This window comes from Prinia subflava, chromosome 20 (assembly GCF_021018805.1).
Source record: "Prinia subflava isolate CZ2003 ecotype Zambia chromosome 20, Cam_Psub_1.2, whole genome shotgun sequence".
NCBI classification, from domain to species: Eukaryota; Metazoa; Chordata; class Aves; order Passeriformes; family Cisticolidae; genus Prinia; species Prinia subflava.
In genome coordinates, this window is record NC_086266.1 from 4,870,370 (window position 1) to 4,893,498 (window position 23,129).

General features: G+C 40.9%; 1 protein-coding gene across 3 annotated transcripts; it reads left to right on the top strand.

Annotated features, from left to right (window-relative positions):
* The first annotated feature begins 382 nt into the window (after positions 1-382).
* Positions 383-23,111, top strand: OGT (O-linked N-acetylglucosamine (GlcNAc) transferase). 3 transcript variants are annotated; one of them, XM_063416953.1, is made up of 22 exons: positions 383-560; positions 4,180-4,360; positions 5,249-5,492; positions 7,001-7,069; positions 10,076-10,192; positions 11,524-11,603; positions 12,775-12,970; positions 13,200-13,340; positions 13,516-13,616; positions 13,809-13,962; positions 14,067-14,168; positions 14,409-14,588; positions 15,334-15,492; positions 16,111-16,200; positions 16,942-17,067; positions 17,484-17,654; positions 17,780-17,896; positions 17,976-18,143; positions 20,111-20,263; positions 20,955-21,207; positions 21,404-21,527; positions 22,060-23,111. In XM_063416953.1, exons 1-22 carry the CDS (start codon positions 524-526, stop codon positions 22,232-22,234), a joined length of 3,138 nt encoding a protein of 1,045 aa, XP_063273023.1. In that variant the 5' UTR covers positions 383-523; the 3' UTR covers positions 22,235-23,111. The 3 variants fall into 3 exon arrangements, with proteins under 3 accessions (XP_063273023.1, XP_063273024.1, XP_063273025.1); XM_063416954.1 differs by having other exon boundaries at positions 4,210-4,360; XM_063416955.1 differs by lacking the exons at positions 383-560; positions 4,180-4,360 and having other exon boundaries at positions 5,413-5,492; positions 7,001-8,853.
* The last annotated feature ends 18 nt before the right edge of the window (positions 23,112-23,129 follow it).

The window sequence follows — 23,129 nt, forward strand, 5'->3', positions numbered from 1 at the left end:
TCCCGTCCCTCTATTTGAGCTCCGCTGTCCCAGCTCTCCTGTCCCGCTATCCCAGCTCTCCTGTCCCTCTATTTGAGCTCCGCTGTCCCAGCTCTCCTGTCCCGCTATCCCAGCTCTCCTGTCCCTCTATTTGAGCTCCGCTGTCCCAGCTCTCCGGTCCCGCTGTCCCAGCTCCGCCGTCCCGGTGAGCGCCGGTTCCGCGGGGCCACGTGCGGGGGTACCGGGAGGTGGCGGCGCATGCGCGGTCCCGCCGCCTTTGGCGCAGCGCTGCGCGCGGAAGGATAACCTCGTCCTAAAGCGCTGCGATTCCAGCGGGTCCCTCCGCCCGCCGTGTGGCAGCGCCGCCCGGCGCCGCCCGGACTCTTTTCCGCGGAGATAGTTCCGGCCGCGGCCATTCGGTACCGCCGCCGCCGCCATTTCGGGAGCGCCGCCTCAGCGCGCCGCGACCGCGGGCAGCTCGGCCCGGCCCGGCCCGAGCGCACCTTCTGCCGTCGCCGCCACAGCCTCCCCGGCCCCTGTCCCGATGGCGACCTCCGTGGGGAACGTGGCGGACAGCACAGGTACCGTGCGCTGCGGCGCCCCCGGGGACGGGCTGGCCGGGGACAGCGGGGGCCGGGCCGTGCCCTCGCCCCCGCTCCCCGCTCGCCGGGCCCGCGCCCTGCGGAAGTTTCCAGACGCGGCAGGGCAGGGGTGCCCCCGCCGCCTTTGTGGGGGTCTGTGCGCCCCGGGCCCGAGCGCGGTCCTGGGTGCGCTCCGGTGGGCGCTGCCCGTGGGCAGCCCCCGGGCCGCTGCCGGGGAGGCGCGGGGAGGTGTGAGTGCGGCGGGCTCGCTGCTATATTTATCAGATTATCAGGTGACTGCGTTAAAGGGCGAAGTAGGGTAAAAGCCTGACCCAAAATGTGTGTTGGTTTGCCCAGAATCGCTCGCTGCACTTAGGCAGGACTTTTTTTTTTAGCAGCCTAGTCGAATGGAAGGTGTCCCTGCTCATGGCCGTGGAATTGGAACGAGATTGTATTTGAGGTCCCTTCCAACACAAACCCTTCTGTGATTCTGTGGCATAGCCCAGCACTAAAGCGCTTTTCTGAACAGTAACACAGCGTGTTGTATCAAGGAAAAGATCCTGCCCTGAATTTAGTTCTCAGATCAAGAACTTGAGGAATGGAGGAGAAATCTGACTTTCTCTGTAGAGCAAGGAAAATAATTGTTATGCTTACTGAAAGGATGAAAGGACAACACAGCTTTATGCCCCAGATTTGGGGATTTTTGTAACCTGAGGGGCAGGAAGAGCTGAAATGATACCTGGGAAAAGTAGAAGGAAAAGGAGGATTTTTGGAGGAAGAGACGGGATAGCAGTGCGGAGATAGGGATCTAAAGAGAAACGGTAGTGATACAGAGAGGTGCTGCAGCACAGCATTTCGTCCCTTCAGAGCTAGAACTGTGTGTGTGGTCAGCGAGGCTGCAGCATCTTCTAACCGGGATCCCTGGGGCAAAAAGAGCCACGTGCGCTCTGGGCGAGAGCCCTGTGCTATCCAGCACTCCCAGCTGGAGGCAACCACTGCTCCTGTCTGGAGCTAGATTGTGTCTGCGAGGTTGAGCTTCTGTGTATTGCAAGTGTTTAGGATGGTATTTGTTGGGGGAAAACGGCCCTGGGCGCGTTTCTGATGGTTCTGTGCAGCTTTTTGTTTTGCTTGTATTGTCTAGAAGCCTCAGGGAAGGTCATTGTCACAGTACTGTGCTAGACTTTTCCAAGGTCACAGTCGAAGCATGCAGCACAAGTTAGCCTAGGTACAGAAATTAATTTATGCAAGGCTTGAAAAGGGGTTTTCCTCGCTGTGATTCCTCACTGCAATTATTTTTTTAGAAATTGATTCAGTGAGCATCCATTCGTGGGCTGTCTTACAGATACTTTGCACTGTACAACTTCCAGGCAACTTTGTGTTAAAAGTTTCTCTCATTCTGGACTTTGTGGTGTGGCTGTCCACTTCCTGCTTTTCAGTGAATTTCTTCACAGTCGTTCATAAAATAAATGCTTGGAGGTAGATGACTAGCAATTTTACACTGATTTTGCCTTATCTCTGGAGACAAAGGATGGGTTGTTTTGTAAACAGAGACACTTGATAAATAAAATGTCAGTGTTTCTTCTTTTGTTGCATTTGTTAGTAGTTCTCATTCCCAGGTGTTAAATGTGCACCGCCTGCTCTCTTGCCCTGGAAGTTCCAACTTCAATTTGACTTCTTGCTTTAAGTAGGCAAAATAGCATTTAGATCGTGATTGAAAGTTTCTTTCCTTGCATAAGGAAAGTAACTTCCCTGCAGTCATAAGTCTTGAAGTGTAAACTTCTGGATTGTTTTGGGATGCTTTTTGGTTTTCTTGGCTTCAAAATTTACTAGAAGAATTGAAATGTATTTGAAGAAGAAATTGAGATGTGCTGTTCCTCTATCTGGTTTTTCTGTTTGTGCCTCAGCAGAACTTGAAAATATGCTGACTGCCAGAAGGGCAAAACCTGTTAATAGCACAGGGGCCAAGTGAGGAACAGTCTGCTGGTGGTCCAGTGTTACTGTCAGCACCATTTATAAGTGGTGTGGTTTTCAGCCACAGTTCAACATTCTCATGTTGAATAAAGGTTGTACCTTTTTATCGTTGCCAGTAGGTTTGATCAGATCCTGAAGTCCACTTTGCCCTTAGTCAGGGTTTGAAAAACAGGAATCTAATCTGGATAAAGGTATTTGGTTACTAATTTGTCAATTATCTGAAAATGAGTGGCAATGGCAGTTCCAATTCACTGTAGAAGAGTTTATAGCACTGAGACAATATACTATCTGGAAAAACTACTGTACTTATTAGAGGACTTGCAGTCTTATACTAAAACCTACTGGTGCTAAACCCCCAAATTTGAAAGTAATTTAAATAAATTGCATCAATCCCAATTTCATAAACTAAACACTAGGTAGTAAATGTGTATCGAATCTCTTCATGATTATTATGGTCATCTTTAAAATTCTCACAAAAGCATGAGAGTCTCTGGACTTTTGTACTACCTCACTACAAAAATGTAGGCTGAGCTATTGAGGTGCTTTCTTGCATTAGGAAAGGTTTATCTGTTTCATTTAGATTCCAAACTTTAAAACTGCAGGATGAGGTGGAAGGTGTTTAATGAATGGAATTAAGGGGCTGCAGAGTACAGGAGGAAGAATGAGACACTTGCAGTAATCAAACCTTTTAATAGTAAGAGCTGTTGGTGTAAAGGCAGAATTTGAAGGCCAGCACTTCTCTCTAAGATGAGTGGTTGTGGTTTTTTTTCCAAACTGCACTTGTGTATTACTTTTTTAAAAAAATTACTTAATTTTCTCACTTCTGATTGTTTTCTCTGAAACAGGTGGTGTTTGATTTAAGTATTTCATTCTCCACAGTTGGGTATTAAATACTAAAACTGTTTTGTCACTCCTGTTCCAGCTAAGCCTCCAGGAGCAGTAACTCCTTTCCTGTACCCTGTCTGTTTAATGGTCCCTCCTGTAGGCCAGTTGCATAATCATTGAAGTGTGTGTTTGTCTCTCATCAGATATTGTTGTTCCAAGACCATTCTTTTTCTGTGAAAGGATTTTGACTCCTCAGAGAAAATGTAGATGTATGCAGGATTCAAGGAATGCTACCCGTTGTGCTTTTTTTGCCTTTTTTTTTTTAAGAGCTTTCATTACTTGCACAGTGAAAGTTTCTTTTGTTAAAGTCCTTTATTAAAATCTTTGTCTCCTGTCCTTCATTTCCCTATTAAATTGTTAGAATTTTTTTTAACATAGCAAGATAGGATTTTCAGTTGTGGGGGAGAGTGAGGAGAGTCATTGTTCTGTTAGCAGCACTTACACTGCTAATAAGGAACCAAAATATCATATCATGACAGGAGTCTCTTTCAGAATAATGGGAAGAGATTGACTTACAAATATTCACAGTCGTTACAGTCTGCATTTTTGCTATTATTAGCTGATGGAGTCAAGGAATGGTACAGATAAGATTTTAGATTCCCAACTGTTCACCTGCTGTAGTGTTTCATTTAATTTCAAACATTTTCATCCATTAGTTGTGTACATTTTTTTTCATTGTTTTGTTTTGTTTTTGTTTTCTTTTTTTTGTTCCCATCATCTAACTTTTTGTTTTCCCCCTTTAAATGTTTTGGTGATTCTCCAGAACCAACGAAACGTATGCTTTCCTTCCAAGGGTTAGCGGAGTTGGCTCATCGTGAGTATCAGGCAGGAGACTTTGAAGCAGCAGAGAGACACTGCATGCAGCTCTGGAGACAGGAGCCCGATAACACTGGTGTGCTTTTGTTACTGTCGTCCATTCACTTCCAGTGTCGCCGACTGGACAGGTAGGCTTCTTCCCTCTGGGGTAGGAGAAATACAAATAGAACTCATCAGCTTTACAGCAAACAGGAGGCCTTGCTGTTATCGTAGTGTTGTTTTAATATTGTACCTATTAACATAGGAACATCAGCCACATCGGTGTGTACTGGCAGGATTTACATAGGTAATGTTCATTCCACCTACAGTCTAAGGATTTGTGGTTTGGGGTTTTTCCTGCAAGTTTAAAACTGTTTTCCTGCACAACAACATGTTTAGTTAAAGGAGTTTAGTGATCTGGAAGTTGTTGCTATGTTCTTTCTGCTTGCCTGTTCTTCATCTTGTTTTCTGTGCCTCTAGCATTTTGAACTTCACTTGTTCTAGCTGTAAATTCATGTTTGCTGGTGAAGGAAGTAAGAACTTTTGACTTAGATTTGTTTTACATCATCTTTCTCATTGAAGTTGTACTAGTTCAGATATGGGAAAATGAATGAGGATACAACAGAATTTTGCATGTAAGACATGTCCTGCTTCTTGAAAAGACTATCAAGTGGAACATTGCTTAAAGCATACAGATGTTGGAAGAAGGATTATTTCTGTAGTGTTTTTTCTAAGTGTATTGAGCTCAGGTTTGGTGAGGCAACTTGAACCCTTCTGACTGTAAATGAGAGCTCTTTGTTCAGTGCAACCTGAAATGGGAGCCAAGGCAGAGTTTAAAGTGGGAGCATAAAGATACAGGACAGCTCAGTAAGTCCTGATTTGATGGCTGTGTATGTTTGACTCACCTAAGCATGAACGTTCACTAGAGTAACTAGATAAACAGACAAACACTGAATGTCCAGGGTGGAGTTGTTTGGATTTTTTGGTTTGTTTTTGGGTTGTGGTTTCTTATTTGCTAACTTGCCTGTTTTCTCCAGGTCTGCTCACTTCAGCACTTTGGCAATCAAACAGAACCCGCTGTTGGCCGAAGCCTACTCCAATCTGGGCAATGTGTACAAGGAGCGTGGACAGCTGCAGGAAGCAATTGAACATTACAGACATGCACTGCGCCTCAAACCAGATTTCATTGATGGATATATTAATTTGGCTGCTGCACTTGTAGCTGCAGGTGATATGGAAGGAGCAGTACAGGCATATGTGTCTGCCCTTCAGTACAATCCTGTAAGAAATGCTTTATTTTCTAAAAGTCCATTCTTTATTACTGCCTTAGGAGCAAAAGTAGCAGCTTTGAAAGAATGAACCATAGATAACCCTTCCAACCTGTATACCATAAACTCAGTGAAGGTGCTAATACTATTTTTAAGGATCTTTGAGAGGCTTTTGTTACAAAAAATTATGTATTGCAGTAAGGGCTACTGGTTGTTTCCTTTTCTGTATATGTAGCATGCTTACCTTTTTAGATAAAAGGTTTGGTTTTTCTTTTCTGAAGGCAGAAGCTTCAGTGAATGGCCCCATTTTTAGCTTTGTGTGCTTTAAGGTAGTACTACAGTGAGAGAATTAATGCTTAGACTTGAATGTTAGATCTTGGAAAATCACCAGGTATTACTTTATCATGAAGTCAGAATTTTCATGGTGGTGACTGTTGCCTTGGTAAGATTTCTGCTGTAGACTGAGTTAGATTTCCATTGTGGGCTGGTTTACAGGAGTATCACTTTAGGTTTTTTTAGGCTGAAACTGTCTATAAGTGACTCCTATAACATTGATTGATCTGGATATTTGGCTGTAGCTGTTTCAGATTGACATTTTTAGTAAACAGACTGCTGTTCTCTGTTTATTTTGCATCATACTCATTAAATTTGTATAGTACTGCTCAGCGTGATAAAGGTATTTGCTTGCTCTTTGGTCAAACATTTTGATCAAAAGTACTGCAAGGGCAGCATTGGTCCCACGTGCATAAATCCTTTTTCTGTAGGAAAAGCAAAAGCAAACCCAGTCCAGCAGGAGCCCAGAACCTTATTTCTCTGTGTTCTTAAGCCTGTGTGAACTTGTCTAACTTCATATGCCAAGTGGTGTGACTAGTGGATGCACTAGTTAGAATAATGTGAGAGGGTGGGTTTTTTTGCAGGAGTTGAGTTTTGTTTAGGCTAGTAAATCCTTTCATTAGTGTTGACAAAATGTCTACATTCTCTGTGGTCTTTACTGCTGGATAGTGCTGTTGCAGACTGCTTTCATTTCAAACAAATGAAAGAACAAAAACATGTAGAACATGTGGTAAAGCTGTTGGAAATGGATGGATTAATGGGCAAAATGGAGAAAAACTTCTTTAGGGATACAGGCAGCAAAATCACTATATATCTATTTAAAAGCCATAATGGCAATGGTGTTTCGTAAGAGTACAGGTTTGGAGTTGTTTGAAAAAAATAAGTGGGGCTTGAAATGCTTGGCAAAAGGACTTAGCTGCTGGAGGGGCATTTATTTTCAGTTTTTTATTTCTGTATAATAGGAATTGTAATACTACTTCTTAATTCTTTACAGTTGTACTTTCACAGTACTAAATTTGCTCAGATTACCTGTTGTTTGTAATCTTAGGTCAAGAAAAATAATTCACATTTGCAATGTATCTATTAAGAATCTGAACTGAGCATTAGAGCACTGGGTTGTTCTTGCAAATTCTCTGCAAAGACCTGTGGGGAATCTGAAGTCCTGATGGTGTGATTTTGATTTTTCAGGACTTGTACTGTGTTCGTAGTGACCTGGGGAACCTGCTCAAAGCCCTGGGTCGCTTGGAAGAAGCCAAGGTAGGTGTTGGGTAGAATACATGTAAACATCAGTGTTTTGAAAACTTGAACTTTGCACCAAGTCTTCAAATCTGCGTTGATCTACAGACAGTCCGAGAAACTGCTGAAAACTGAAGGCACTGAAACACCCCAGAGTAGTTGCAGGGCAAGATATGGCATGTCCATGTTTAAAAAGTTGGTTTAAGTCAAGAAATGGAAAGTTACCAAGCCTTGCTGCTGAACTAGACTATCTGATACCATTCTGAAGTATTGGGCAGGGGCTCCATCATGCTTTCATCTGGAAATAAGTAACAATCCTTCAGATCTGAGGCTTGCCTGCTGGTGCCAAGCAGAGAGCCTGTGGTTAGCTCGAGATCCCTGTACGATGCAGGTGCTATTGAAAAGGCTGCTCTTCTAAAGTCCTTTGCGGCTTGTAAGTGGAGAAGAAACTTATCCAAATGTTACCTTGTAATATTGGCTTTTAAAGATTTTTATTCTTTTAACTTTTCCCTTCCCTCGATAGTGGAAGAAAGGCTAGTAAATAATAGCTGCAGTATGCGACACACACCACCCCCCACCCCCATCCCCCAATATCTTTTCTTCATGTCTTCCCTCTCCCCTCCCCCAAAATAAAGAAATCGGAAGGACAAAGCTGGTTTGTTTGGTAAATGAACTGATCAAAAGAAAACTTGCTGTAGTGGAAAGGTGGCTTCTAGCAGTCGTGCATTTCCTAAACCGAGAATTCGAACACCCAAGATGAGTTGAAAATTCTTGGCACGTTAAAATTCGGATTGCAGAAAGAAAATTGTCTTGTTACAAGCCACCTTACGCGTCCGCGCTGCAGGGGTGAGGAGTGTGGAGAAACCAGAGCCACTCTGGGCTCCACGGCTGTCGCTCCAAGCCCCACGCGCATGCTCAGAAGTGGAGTGTATGAAGAGCGTAGCTGTCTGTTTGGCTGCAGCACCATTTGGGGAGGGTGGCGATCTTTGTGGGGTAACGGGGACTGCAGGGTCAAAATTCAATCTTGCTTTGTTTCTCACAACAACCTGGATGCGTGTACCAGCCTAGGGCAGCCTGATCGATTTGGTCGGATCCAGGTTGAAAACATTGTGTAGCAGCACGAAGAGTTGGACAGTCTTTGAGACACTTGGTTCTCAGCCCACCAAGCGGACAGCTAACATGAATTGCACTTCACTGCAGCTTTAGTGTGACTGGTATAGGCCAAGACACTGCGCCTGCCTTAGGTTGCTGACTTCTTTGTTTCAGAGCTCTGGAGACACCTAGTTTGAAAGTGATTTTCCGTTTTGTGAGAACTTAATAAATGAGGAAAAACATCTCGAGTAAATTGCAATGTGTTTCTTTGGTTATCAGTCCATTTGAAAGATCAAGCCAGCAGATTCCTTACAGTTTGAACTAAAATTTAATTTCTTTGTAGATGTTTCAGAGCCTTTCTTCCAAAAAAAAAAAAGTCCCTGCTGTATGCAATTGCCCGATTAACCCTCTCCCTTCTGCATGTCTCCCTTGTTACAGACAGATTATCCTCATTCCCATGTGTTAAGACATATCCAAAAAAATGCAATTGCTTTGTTGAACTCTTACTAATGATCTTGTTTTATTTTCTCTCTTGTTTTTGGTTTTTCACCACTGATATTGTATTTAGAAGGTTTCAGGTGGGTGAAACCTCCTATTCCATGCGTAAGGTGCCTCGCTGAAGGGAGCTCGAGGCCTGGATCTAGGGCAGACACACACCTCCTCCTCCTCTTCCAGCAAGGAACGCACCGAAAAGTCACATGATGAGAAATATGGTAACGGGTTTGTAACTGCCACAGCAAAACCATTTGCCTCCATGCCTGAATCTTCTGTCTTGTGGCTTCAGAAACAGCTTAAAATATTTAATTACAAGCAAGTAATGTAAGAATATTTTATACTATTAGCCACAAATTCTTTCAAAGAAATAAAAGTAAAAGTAAATTAAAATATTTTTTAAAGAAATAATTGGAGATAGTTAATAGTAAAAGCTTCTAACTCTTCCGGTTGTTCATTTTTTTCCTTTTTTCTTCTTTGTTTGGATTGCAGCGTTCTGCTCTTCTGATGATGCGCTGTGATCCTGCAGTAGCGCAAAGGCTGCGCAGCGGTAACGCGCATTGCGTGCGATTCAAGCCCCCGTGAACGGCTGACTCGATGATTAATCTCTGATCGGGCGACTGCCCGAGCTCCAGGCTGAAGCCTTTTGGATAAAATCGGGCCGTAACTCATTTTACAGAGTGCAGACATCAAATTTAACATGCGAGTTTTGTGTGGGCCTGCCTGGTAGATTAATGATTCAGGTTGGCTGTTCACCGTGGGGTAATCACTAGAGCCAAGCAGTTCGCAGCGATAGCGTGGCGCCGTGCTGGGTAGGATGCGCAGCGATTTCTTGCGCTTGCATTACAGGGACCTAAACCTTCATGCAATCCTGTCATTTGAGGTTTTGAAGCTGCAGGAGAGGTTGATTGTACTGGAAGAAAGTGGGAAACAAGATATGGATGGGGTGTCATCTCACTTGACAAGCACACTTAAAACTGAGGAATGGCTTGATCTTCTTCAGTAGTTTTTTCTTTTTGCCTTTTTTTTTTTTTTTTTTTTTTTAAGTCACTTCTATCTGATTTAAAATATTTAAAAATTTTGTTTCAGAGTGAGGGTATTTTTACACAGTAACTTTTTGATTTTTACGCACTTAAGGGCGGCAGATATTTCTGATGAACTTGAATTGTTTCTGAGATGATTTCTGTGGCGATCTGGTGTCTGAAGGAATTTTAATTCTTACCAGCATAACTGAAAAATGGTGGGCTTGCACCTGGGTTTTGGTTTGCGCTGGCGCAGGATCAACAACAGTTTGCAGCGCATTAGTTTTGGCGCAAGCTAGCCTATACTGCAGGGTCACTTTTGGCTGGTTAGAGAACGCATACTAACAATGATTTTTTCTCATTTTTTTCTTTTTACAAATATTCCCCTTCCCTTGTATCTCTCTTCTTTAACTATTCCAAGGCCTGTTACTTAAAAGCAATTGAGACTCAACCAAACTTTGCAGTGGCTTGGAGTAATCTTGGCTGTGTTTTCAATGCCCAAGGAGAAATTTGGCTGGCAATTCATCACTTTGAAAAGGTAACTACCTAAGGGAGTCAGCTTCACTGCTAGATTGGAATGTACATGCAGTTGTGTGCTTGCAGGTGATAAATATTTTGATAGTGGAGGACTTTGTATGATCCTGTTAGTTAACAGCTCCTGTTAATTGTTTTTTTGAACTTGCTGATGTTTCAGACTGCGTATATGCTACTAGAGAGAGACACTTGGAACTCTCCTAAGACTTCACACACGTCAAATCTGAGAAAATTCATTAAATTGTTCTTCAGCCCTTTCCCAGAGTAAATCTTTTACAAATCTAATTTGATGATAATGTTTTGCATGTTTTGTGTGTGAGAGAAAGAATCAGTTGGTGCTTAAAGTAATTTTGCATTGTGATTTTTGTTTCAGGTGTTACTGTCCTTTGAGTAACTGAGAAGAACAGTTTTAACAGACACATTAATTCTCCTCTCCAGGGTTATTTTTCACTACTGTTCAGACTTCTCTAGATTAGTGTCATTAAGTAGTTGTCTGATACCTTCCAATTAGTGGCTAATTGGCATTGTAATTAATTTTGTCCTCATCTCTTAAAGTTTCTGGAGCACCCTAAAGCTGAATTTAAGATGTGGGAACAGTTTCTTCCTGAAATTCATGACTTCAAATCTACAGAAAAAAGTCTAGCTGCTCAAGATTTTCTTTTTATGTGTTTAGTTAGTGATACATTAAATATTTTAATTTGCAGTTAATAAGTCCCATGAGACTGCAAGAGTGGGGCTTGTCAAATACTCACTTGTAGCTTTGTACTGCAGCTTCTCTAACTTCATCAGTTTAAGTGGTTTTTTGCATTTTATTAGGTTTGAAGGGAGGAAAGATGTTTTAGTTAAATGGCTCCTGAATTTTCCCTGCACACGTGATCTATTTGCTGTTTCCTTGTTCTTGTGATCTGTTTTCCTGAACTGGCAAAGCTTTAAAATTCTGTCATACTTTGCAGTAGATAAAGGATACAGATAAGGTTTTTTAGGGTTCCCTCTCTAAAAACAAGCTAAAAACAACATAGCATCAGTAGACAGGAGTGTTAAGTATGATCAACCTAATGTGAAATAAATGCTTATTAACACTTTATTATGCAGTAGTTGCAACTCAATAGGTAACCAAACAAATAAATTTGAATATAGTACATGCTACATTAATTTCTACAGATAAATAACTTTGCTATGTGATTGGTTTGTATGTTTTCCTTCCTTACTGAGTTATTGATAAAATCTTAAAAGTTTACAGATTATGTTTATCAATTTTTTAAGAAACAGCAAACAGCTCAGTTTCATAGAAAATATGTTTCTGTTTAATGCTCAAAACTTCAAAAATATTTGCAGGCTGTAACACTTGACCCAAATTTTTTGGATGCTTATATCAATCTGGGAAATGTTCTGAAGGAGGCAAGGATATTTGACAGGTAAGCAGATCAATACTGTTGCTCTCTCTGGCTTGTCAGATGTATCAAGATACAGATTATGTTCATTCTGTAAAATATTATGGACAGGGGTAGCAAATGGCTTTGAAGTGGAGACAGACCTGGCTACTGGTCTATTTAAATTTAAAAAAAAAAATCAGTGAAATGTATTCTTTCTTGTTGCTTTCTTGTACTTAATGCATTGTCAAAAACAAGAGTTTCTTTTGAAAATAGATTTGAAATTAAGGCTGGGGAGGGTGAAAATCTGATGCACGAGAAAGACCTTCTGAATGCTTGAATTCTCTGTTTTCATTATGTGATTCAGAACGTAATTTGCAAGTGTGTCTCTTCTAAAATTTCCCTTCTGTGTGAGGCAAACTGGAATGCTGGAATTCAGCTAAACATCTGATTGAATATTCTGTATTTGTGACATGTTTGTCTCATGTTATTGCCTTGGGTTGCAGTAGTGTTGCTGTATTGTTGAGCTGACCTGTTCTGAGACCTTAAATCTGATATATGGATTTTTTTGTTTCTGGGAAAAGATCCAGGCTGTGCTGTTTACATGCAATGTACCATGTTGCATCTGTTAATTGGTTTTTAATATCTGATAGCTGTGGTTTGTGGCCCCAAATTTAATAAAAGCTTGCAGGGAACAGGTTAATTATCTGCACTGCACATAGTCTAATTGATTCAGTGATGTCTGATTTAACCATGCATTAGTGGACCAAACAGAGGCATGTTTTTCTACATTTTCAGATTTTACATCACCTTTTAAACATTTACTGACATATATTGTTATGATTTTCATAGAATTTGGATTTGAATACATTAGAGATTTATATACTGCTATAGGAGCATATAATTAAAGATTTCACTTTTGAACAAAGTGATGATTTAAGTCTAAGTAAATAACGGTAGGTTAGTGGAGAGAATAAGGATGTAATGTGATACTGTTTATCTTGTTAAAATTGAATAATATACTGGCAGAAAATGGGGTAAGGAAAAAAAAGTGGGGTTTTTTTGAAAATGAAGAGTGTTTAGAAAAAGTAGCTGAAAGCTTTGCTTGTTTTCCAGAACACTTAACATTGTTCACTCTACCAAGGTAAATAATTCCTGCTCTCTGGAGGATTGTTAACCTTCTCTTTTTTTTTTTTTTCCTTTTATTTTGTTACAGAGCTGTGGCAGCTTATCTGCGAGCCTTGAGTTTGAGCCCAAATCATGCAGTTGTGCACGGCAACCTCGCCTGTGTGTACTATGAGCAGGGCCTGATTGACCTGGCCATAGACACCTACAGGAGGGCCATTGAGCTCCAGCCCCACTTCCCTGATGCCTACTGCAACCTGGCCAATGCCTTGAAGGAGAAAGGCAGTGTAAGGAGCTCTTCTTTCTTCTTCAAATGACAGTGAATGCTTTTTTAATAGACACCAGCCATTACCAGTTTGTTAAATTGTTGGGCAAGTTGTTTAGATGGATGTTACCCTCACTTAAAAGGAAGAACAATTCAGGAAATCTCCATCTTGAACCTTTAAAAGTGATTGTATAATGACATTATTTTTTACAATAAATGTTACTGTATTAACAGTGCCCTTTTTTTTGAAGGTGGTAGAAGCAGAAGAATGCTACAACACAGCCCTTCGACTTTGTCCCACTCATGCAGATTCTCTCAACAATCTGGCAAACATCAAGAGGGAGCAGGGCAATATTGAGGAAGCTGTCCGTCTTTATCGGAAGGCTCTTGAGGTACACTTGAGTGTGAGGGAGGGGTGGGTGCTTCAAATTGGGAATATGTAATAGGACGTAAGTTTTTTTCATCTCTATCTAAAAAAAGTAAGAAAATACAGTAATAAATGTACAGATACTTGTGCTATGGTCTGCTTGAGATGTTTGAGACAGACTCAATTTCTTTTTCTTCCAGGTGTTTCCAGAGTTTGCTGCAGCACATTCGAACTTAGCAAGTGTTCTGCAACAGCAGGGAAAGCTACAGGAAGCTCTGATGCATTACAAAGAGGCTATTAGGTAAATGGATACTCCCTCTAAGAGTCCCAGCCTTTCCTAATGGGAAAATGCCTAGATTCGTACAGAAGATGACTTAGTTGTGTGTTGTAATTTCCATAGTTGCTCTTCAAATGAAGAAGTCCGGGTATGAGCATGTTTTCTCATTGGAGGAGAAGCTTTTCTTGTTCGTGACATACTCTCTTTACTTTTCAGAATCAGCCCCACATTTGCAGATGCTTATTCTAATATGGGAAACACTTTGAAGGAGATGCAGGATGTTCAGGGAGCTCTGCAGTGCTACACCCGTGCCATTCAAATAAACCCAGCTTTTGCTGATGCCCACAGCAACCTGGCCTCGATTCACAAGGTAGCACATGCGAATGATTCACTCTTAGAAGAGTGTGGTGGGGCACTGTGAGTAGTTACCCTGAGGATATTTTTACCTGCTGACTCATTTCTGTTTCTTCACAGGATTCAGGGAATATACCAGAAGCCATTGCCTCTTACCGTACTGCTCTGAAACTGAAACCTGATTTCCCAGATGCCTACTGCAACTTGGCCCACTGTTTGCAGGTGAGGAAGATTGAGGCTTTGATTGTAATTCTTAGGGTTCCTCTGCAGGAGCTTACTAATTTAAATGTAAAGAGTTAGACTTGAATCTTAAATCAGGAGATTATACAGTCGTCAACAGTAATTACAGAAGTTCTTACTTCCATTTTTGGAAGAAACATTAATGTTAACCTGTGAAATAACTGATACAGGCCAAAGGAAGCTGTTGTCCTAATTTTTATGTTTTTTTTTTCTTTTTTATAGATTGTCTGTGACTGGACAGACTATGATGAAAGAATGAAGAAGCTGGTTAGCATCGTAGCTGATCAGCTGGAGAAAAACAGACTGCCTTCTGTACACCCACATCATAGCATGCTATATCCCCTTTCTCACAGTTTTAGGAAGGCAATTGCTGAGAGACATGGAAATCTCTGTTTGGACAAGGTAGGAAGTTCTATACAGGCCAGCTGTTGATTGTTGACTGAAGTTCTTCGGAGCTTTTCCTGTTCCTACTCAAAATCTAATACTCAGATTAGTCAGTATTAGCCTTTGTAAGCTTTCTGAGTCACTGACATGTGAAGAGATGGGGTGTAATGTTCATAGCTGTTTAGTGCATGTGAGTTTTAAGACAGACTACTTGTGCAGGTTGCCATTTATAATTGAAAATGTGCTGTCAGCTGCTGGGAGGGTCTGATTAACTAATGAAAGATAACACTTTGTCAAAGTGACTTGTCTGAGTAGCCTGATAATCCTGTCAGAGGTAGTGGTTACAAGCTGATATCTGGGAAACATAGAGAGCAAAGAGCAGAACAAATGCTGTGGTGCCTGACAGCAATCCTGTTCTGCTCACAAATGCCTGATGGTTTGAGAACTTCCTGAGGATTGTGGTGTGGTATCAGTGTGTTTAATAATCATGGGTGGAATACTGAAACAGTTAGAGAGGCAGGAATGCAGTAGCAATGTCTGTTTTTGTCTGAGAGCAGAGACATCACATCTTGTGACACAGTGTGTGGGCACTGCACTTGGCTCCAGTGGAATACATAGAATGCAGGTTTAGAACAACAGATGTCTGTGACTGCTTGCTTGAATGTGGGATAAGGTTAATTCTGCAAACTCCTAGAGGGGGTTTTGTCCCTTTGTTTAGATTTTAGTTCCTGAGTTTGTAAACACTTGTGTGTTTTCTTGGCAGATTAATGTTCTTCACAAGCCACCATATGAGCATCCCAAGGATTTGAAGGCCAGTGAAGGTCGACTTCGTATTGGCTATGTGAGCTCTGATTTTGGAAACCATCCAACCTCACACCTAATGCAGTCAATTCCAGGCATGCATAACCCAGACAAATTTGAGGTAAAAATACAAATGGCATGCTTAAAGCTTTAAATATGGCTATAAGTAGCACTTGTTTTTCTTGGTGCAAGCAATTAAATGAGGAAAGAGCAAATTTTTGCTTCTTGGTTTTTTTTAATGGATTTGAAGAATTCTTCAGCCCAAGTCATCCTCCTTTACCAATATGAAGTGCTGTTTTCAGATACACTTGCAGTTTCCCACTTGGGAGAACTACTCACTGTTAAAAAGCTTCCCTGAGGCTTAGCTTGTCTATTCAACCTGATTCATAGTTATGACTCTAACTAATTATAAAGTCAGAGGTGACTAGAAGGCATCCTAAGAGGTTTAATTCTTATGCAGATCTGTGTCTTAAAGTTACTTTGCCTTGCACTGATGAGAACATTGGGTATGTGGCTGTGCAGGATGCAGTGCCATACTCTGGAACCAGAAGTAGGCCCCGTTCAAATGTGTCAAAAAATGGCCCAGTGCCTCTTCTTTTTCTTCTTTGTCAACTGGTAAATGCCATGTAAATAAAAATGATATGTGTGAAACTAGATCTAATTTAAAATCGCTCTATAGCACAGTTATTTTATGGACATGCTGTCATAGATACTCAATTTTTGGTGGCTCATATTCTAGGTATTCTGTTATGCCCTGAGTCCTGATGATGGGACAAACTTCCGTGTGAAAGTGATGGCAGAAGCAAATCATTTTGTTGACTTATCTCAGGTGAGCTTGTCTTATACACTGACCTTTTAGCAAGCCTAAATTTTTCTAAATGAAGAAAGAGATGAATCTGTAGTTTGAATTCTTAGTTGCAATTATTTCTTGAATTAGGCTGATGTTAGTCTTGAGAATTTTGAAATTTGTAGATGTGTTGGCATTATGCCCTGCCTGGGATGTGGTGACTGTGACCTCTGATTATCAAAAAGTAACATTATCAATATTTAATAACTCACATTAGATCTCAAGATAAGCTATATTTAAATGTCATGGAGTAGTCAAGATGTCACAATTGCAAATACATTTAGGCTTGCCTGAGGTTCAGTGTGAAAACTGACCAGGATTTCAGTATACACAGAAGTCAAAGCAAAACCCTGCAGAGTAGTTAAAACCCTGGCTTATTCTGGATCTCCATTTTGATCTTCTGTACTACCTTAGTTTGTGAATGTGTCACTTGCCCTGTGTAAGTGTTAATTGCTAATTAGCTTTAGAGGAGAGAGTGTGGGGGAGGGTGTTCTGGTTTGTATAACCTCGGTTTCTAGCCTTTAGCTTTTGTTTCACTGCTACTCAGCTTTACTGCTGCATTGAAAATTTATGCTTCTGTAAAACCAGGAATAACAAAATTTAAGTCTCACTCAGATTAAATTATGCAGTTGGCATCTATCCATTGTTACACTGATGACTAAACACATTTATTACTGGAAGACTGAAAACAAAAAGAACATGTATTTATTTATTTATTCTTAGATCCCATGTAATGGAAAAGCAGCAGACCGCATCCATCAGGACGGGATTCACATTCTCATTAATATGAATGGCTACACCAAAGGAGCCCGAAATGAGCTGTTTGCCCTGAGACCAGCACCTATTCAGGTAATTTACAGGGCTCTTAGAAAGCCAGAATCAGTGCCAGAGTTTTTTGGGAGGATTTTTTGACTAAGAATTTTCTAAAATGCCTGTGGAAAGAGAGTGAGAGGAACCTTACTCAGAGTCATTCTAGACTACAGGAGTTGTCTCAGGTGAGAGAAGCTGTAATCTCTGATGGTGTTCTGGCTTCAAGCTGCATGTCGTGGGGAAAATGTGCTTGAGAGATCAATTTTAGACTACCTTTGAGCTGTTCACTGTCTTGGTATTGAAAGTTAGGAGTTAGGGGTTGATCTTCAGTTGGTAAAGCAGAAGAAGGAACTTGAACCTGTATGTGGCAATTGTGACTTAAAATTCGTTGATTTTTAACTGCTTCTGTTTTTGCAATGCACATGGAAACAAAACCTTGCTTGCTTGTTTTTTAGGCAATGTGGCTAGGGTATCCTGGAACCAGTGGGGCACTGTTCATGGATTATATCATCACAGATAAAGAAACTTCACCAGTTGAGGTGGCTGAGCAGTATTCAGAGAAATTAGCTTACATGCCAAACACTTTCTTTATCGGAGACCACGCCAACATGTTCCCCCATCTGAAGGTACGTTGGAAGATAGGGCAAGAAAAGCAGGTGTTTTCCATAGATGTCTTTATGAAATTTCACTTAGTATAATGTTGATAAGGAGTCTTGTAACTTCTTGTCATCTTTTTTTTTTTTTTTGACAGAAAAAAGCAGTCATTGATTTCAAATCCAATGGTCATATTTATGATAACAGGATTGTTTTGAATGGCATTGACTTGAAGGCATTCCTTGACAGCCTTCCTGATGTCAAGATTGTTAAGGTGAGAGCTGCTCTTGTCTGTGTGCAGTCCTGGGGACTGAAGGTGGTGCTCCCTCTGATCCCTGTGTGATTTCTCTCAGATGAAGTGTCCTGACAGCTGTGACAACGCCGATGGCAATGCCGCCCTCAGCATGCCAGTGATCCCCATGAACACCATAGCAGAGGCTGTGATTGAGATGATAAATCGTGGGCAAATTCAGATTACTATCAATGGCTTCAACATCAGTAATGGATTAGCAACTACTCAGGTGAGGCACTTCAGGACACTGTTCTTTTGGTGTTTATGTTATATATGATGTTTTAACATAACAATGAAGAGAAACCTCCAAGCAAATGTGTTTTCTGTCATGTTGATTTGTTTAGTTGTCATACTGAGGGAAGCTCATTATAAGCCACAGATGTACTGGAAGATGATCTTCCCTGCCAAAGATAGAGGAATTGTATCTAGAGGTATCTAAAGTCCAAAGAAATGAGTTCTTGTTGCATAAAGAAGACATTTGCTTGTTCTGAATTTGAAGGCAAGATTTCTTTACTGCCTGCAGCCTACTGAGATTTGTGACGTGTTACTCAGTGTCAATTGTGGTTTTCAGTTAGAAAAAAAATTACTGAGTGAGCGAATAGAGGCAGAATTATTCCACTGTATTTCAACAAAATTTATTCATCTCCATCTTTCCGAATTGTGGACTATATTACCACCTCTCAGTGCTTAACAGTTCATGGGATTTTAGTGACAGCTACTGGTGTTGTTTAACTCTTCCACTGCAGAACAGTTTTTCCCTTTTAGAAATGCCACATTCTGACATTGGCATAACTCATTATCTTGTGAATTTTATTCAATTTACAGTCCCTCGGGAACATCTTTTACATAATTTTGATACCTTTTACTGCCACTGCTCTGTTCATAATCTCATACTTTGGTTTATTTTTGAGTTCTTTTCTTCACAACTGAGACTTTTCTTTGAGTTGATAATAGTTTGTCTTAGTTTGATCAATAAGGCTATTAGCAAATTTTTCTCAACAGAGAAAAAAATTTTTTCTCAATAGAGAAAAAATAGAGAAACAATAGAGAATTCTTAACACTCCACCACTGAGATGAAACTCTAAGCTCTGTCTGTACACTTCTAAAAACACGATTTTGGTCTTTCAATTACACTAATATAGCACTTCTCTGTGCTGAGATCAGCTATTTTTGGGCATAGGTCAACAAGAACAGAGCATTGTGTTTTTTGAGGTCTCACTGACCTGAAAAAGTAACATATTTACAAATGTCTGCTGAGCTGTTCTGCATCTTCTAAGAGTCAGTGACAGTGAGTCATTGTCATTCACATCAAATGTGTCATCAGTGGCTGGCTGCAATGCCACTGTCTAAATTGTAAATACATAAGTATGTAAAAATACATATATCTAAGGAAAAAGGCTCTAAGTAGCTGTGTTGCTCTGTTTATGTGGTTTTGATACCATCATTGTGTGTCACTAAAAAATCAAAAATCCTGCTTCCATTTTACTAATCTTCAAGACTCTTGCATGGTAACTTGATTATTCTGACTTCATCCTCTGCTGCTTTTTATTAGCATGTTCCTATTCTTTGTGAAGGCTGTAAGATCCACTTATTTGAAAAAGTTTGTCATTAACTCTTCTAATTTTCAGCATTTTCATTATTTTCCATGTCAACTGGTTCCTTACAGTCTTATCAGTTACATATGAGTCTGCATCTTACAGTGTTCTATCTTAAAAAAGAAAATCACACACAAAAAACCCACCCAAAAATAAACCACAGAAATCCAAACAAAACAAACCCCCACCTTTGCTTTCTAAATACCTTTTTATTCTGTCTTTCAGTTTTAATTTCATTTTTGGTCTCAAGGAAATCAGGTGATCTTAAGGAGGATAAGATTCCATGTGTAATGCCTCTTTATATGATTCTTCTTTCCAATTATTCCAGTTACTTGGAATTTCGGGGAGAATTAGGAAGGGCATGAAAATGCCCAGTGTTTTTTGCCTTGGTGGTTGCAACATTGTGGCATCCACAAGCGTGTACACATACCAGTTAAATTCTTACTGTGGGTAAGTAAAAATTTTGTTTTGTATCATAAAACCAAAGATATGCTTACAGTAATTCGTTATGCTACCAAATGTGTGTCAGGACAATTCCACAGGGCATAGTCTTGTTTCCTGCAGTTTCAGTGTTTCAATAGCTTTTTTTCTTTTCTTTCAGATAAACAACAAAGCAGCAACTGGTGAAGAAGTTCCACGGACTATAATTGTCACCACCCGTTCCCAGTATGGCTTACCAGAGGATGCTGTTGTGTACTGTAACTTCAATCAGCTCTACAAGATTGATCCTTCCACCTTGCAGATGTGGGCTAATGTGAGTATCCAGCAGGAAATGTAAGGTCAGACTTGTGGCAAAGCTGTTCAGGTTAGGGGAAACTTCATGCAAGTTAAATTTTAACTTCTCTGTGGAAAACGCTGACCTTGAGCCATTTGAATCCCTTACAGTGCTCATGTCGCAGGGCTTAATGTTAGTAGAATATAGATGTATTTCAAATGATATCTGTGTATCTAGACAGTGAAAATGTATGTTTGGGACAGCTTAAGTATGCTGGTTCTCCATTGTGAAATAATTTTGGGTTTCCTTGGTCTCTGTAATTGGGTTATAACTGGCCTTGGCAGTTGGTACACTGATAAATCTTGAGTGGAGAGCCTCTGTATCAGGTTCCAGCTTACAGTGTATTGCTGAGAGCTACTTGGGGGTGATTTTTCAATATATATTCCATATTATGGGCCTATAAATAAATTAGATCATAAAGTTCAAGACTTACTCTCTTAAGGAACTGCTCTGTAAACTGTTGCTCAGTGTTGCTGTCTCTTTCAGTGGGATCAGAAATGCAGTCCCAGTGATCTTACTCATAATAATGATCTGTTTAATTTCTACTCTGTACCTCAAAGTACTGAATGATGATGCCTTCCACTACATTGTAGTATGTGCCAATTCTTTCTTCAGAAAAGTAAGTGTTCCTCTCTAAAATTTCTCTGTTTTCTTCTTATTTTTGTTACAGATCCTAAAAAGAGTTCCCAACAGTGTGCTGTGGCTGCTCCGTTTCCCAGCTGTAGGAGAGCCCAACATCCAGCAGTACGCACAAAACTTGGGTCTTGCCCAAAACAGAATCATCTTTTCCCCTGTTGCCCCCAAAGAAGAGCACGTGAGGAGAGGGCAGCTGGCTGATGTTTGTCTGGACACTCCCCTTTGCAATGGGCACACAACTGGCATGGATGTGCTCTGGGCTGGCACTCCAATGGTCACCATGCCAGGTAATGCAGCTGGGAACCTGTGTGGAATACATAGGGTGGAATATTGGTCATTTTTTCATAAGAGCAAACACATCTAACTTTGCCTTTTGTAGAGGCAGGAGGAAAGTAACTCCTAGTGTGTGATAAGTTAATTTGATAAACTGATTCCTGGTTGTTTTTGTTGGTTTTGATTTGCCTTTTGTTTTCATTTCTTCAGGGGAGACTCTTGCCTCACGAGTTGCTGCCTCACAGCTCACTTGCCTGGGTTGTCTTGAGCTCATTGCAAAAAGCAGACAGGAGTATGAGGATATTGCTGTGAAACTGGGAACTGACCTGGAATAGTAAGCAACCTTGGGCTCTGTAATGTGGGAACATCAAGAATGTAAAGTACTGTATTTGGGCACAGTGCTAAGATATAAGTAGTTTTAATCCTGCAGATATTTTATATGTAAAATAGCTGGGCAGTGGTGTCTAAAGGTGTCTTGTGTTGCAGTTAATTCAGTTAACAGCACTCCGAGTCAAGTAACAATTATGAAGAAACTGCTTGTGTGCAAAAGTGCAATACAGTTCACATTTTGTCCACTTAAAATTGAATATTAAGCAGTTTGTCAGTTGAAATTAAAATCATGCTGTAAGGTGATGCTGCACTACAGATAATGCAGGAAGTTAATGTTGCAGCTCTTCTGATTTGAGGTAGTCATGCTGGTCTGTATCAGAAATGAGAGAGAACGGGAGTTTGGTGGAGGTGGGGGGAGCAGGTGTTTTTGAAACAGTTGTACAGACAGTTCTGGGTTAGCTGAAAACAGCAGGTTTCAAAGGTAAACAGAATTACGTAGTGTTTGGAACATCTCATGACTGCTCTGTGTTTTGTAGCCTGAAAAAGATCCGTGGCAAGGTGTGGAAGCAGCGGATCTCGAGCCCCTTGTTCAACACGAAGCAGTACACGATGGACCTGGAGCGCCTGTACCTGCAGATGTGGGAGCACTGCGCCGCGGGCAACAAGCCCGACCACATGATCAAACCCGTGGAGGCCAGCGAGTCTGCATGAGGGGACACTGCAGTGCCACCAGGAACCTCCAGGAACTGAGCCTCTCCAACACCCGTGCAGAGATGACGAGCTAAAAACTGTGCATTTCTACTTAACCTGCCTGGTACTCTGTGGCTGAAGTAATACATGATGGTGATTAAAGCACAGCCAGACATATTTCTTGCATGATAGGGGAAGACTCAATAGAGCCTGGGATCCTTTTATTCCATGAGGAATTTGAATGGGATTGAGCCGTGTGTACATGTGAGCCTGTGTGTATGAGTGACAGAAGTGGTTGCTGGGGGAAGTTTGAACTGCCCAACCAGTTTATGATATCATGGATTGATTTAATCTTCCTACGAACCTCTCTCCTTTTATGTGGATTGGGAATTGGAGCGTTTTAACATTTGATTTTGAGTACTCCCGTTGGTATATGTGTGGTTCTCCCATGACAAGATTTCCAGCTAGCGAGTTGCTCCCTGTGTTAATTTCTAAACTGCGTGGACTGAAAGGGCGTATGTGCTGGTGTAGTCTTTTTTTATAGGTTTTATAAACCACTTGAGCCTATATCAGCCTTTTAATGTTTGACCTCTGTTTTGGAGCTCTCTGTAATGTGTTGGTTAAGATAAGGACTTTTTGGTTTTTTTGTTTGTTTTGTTTTTTATGCTTCTCCAATAACTCAGCTAATTGGCTTCATGATGGCAGCTCCTATTCTGTTCAAAAACCAAATTTGATTTGAAAATAATCCTCCCCACAAGTGTTTGAGGTAAACACAAACTGGTGCCAAATACAGACCTTTCAGGAATGATTGTTAATTATGTATAGGGGTGCAGTCCTAGGTACTGTAGCAAAGACTTTAAAAAAAAAAAATAAAGCTTTGGTTTGCCAGTTTGACTGATTTGACCGGTGTTTCACG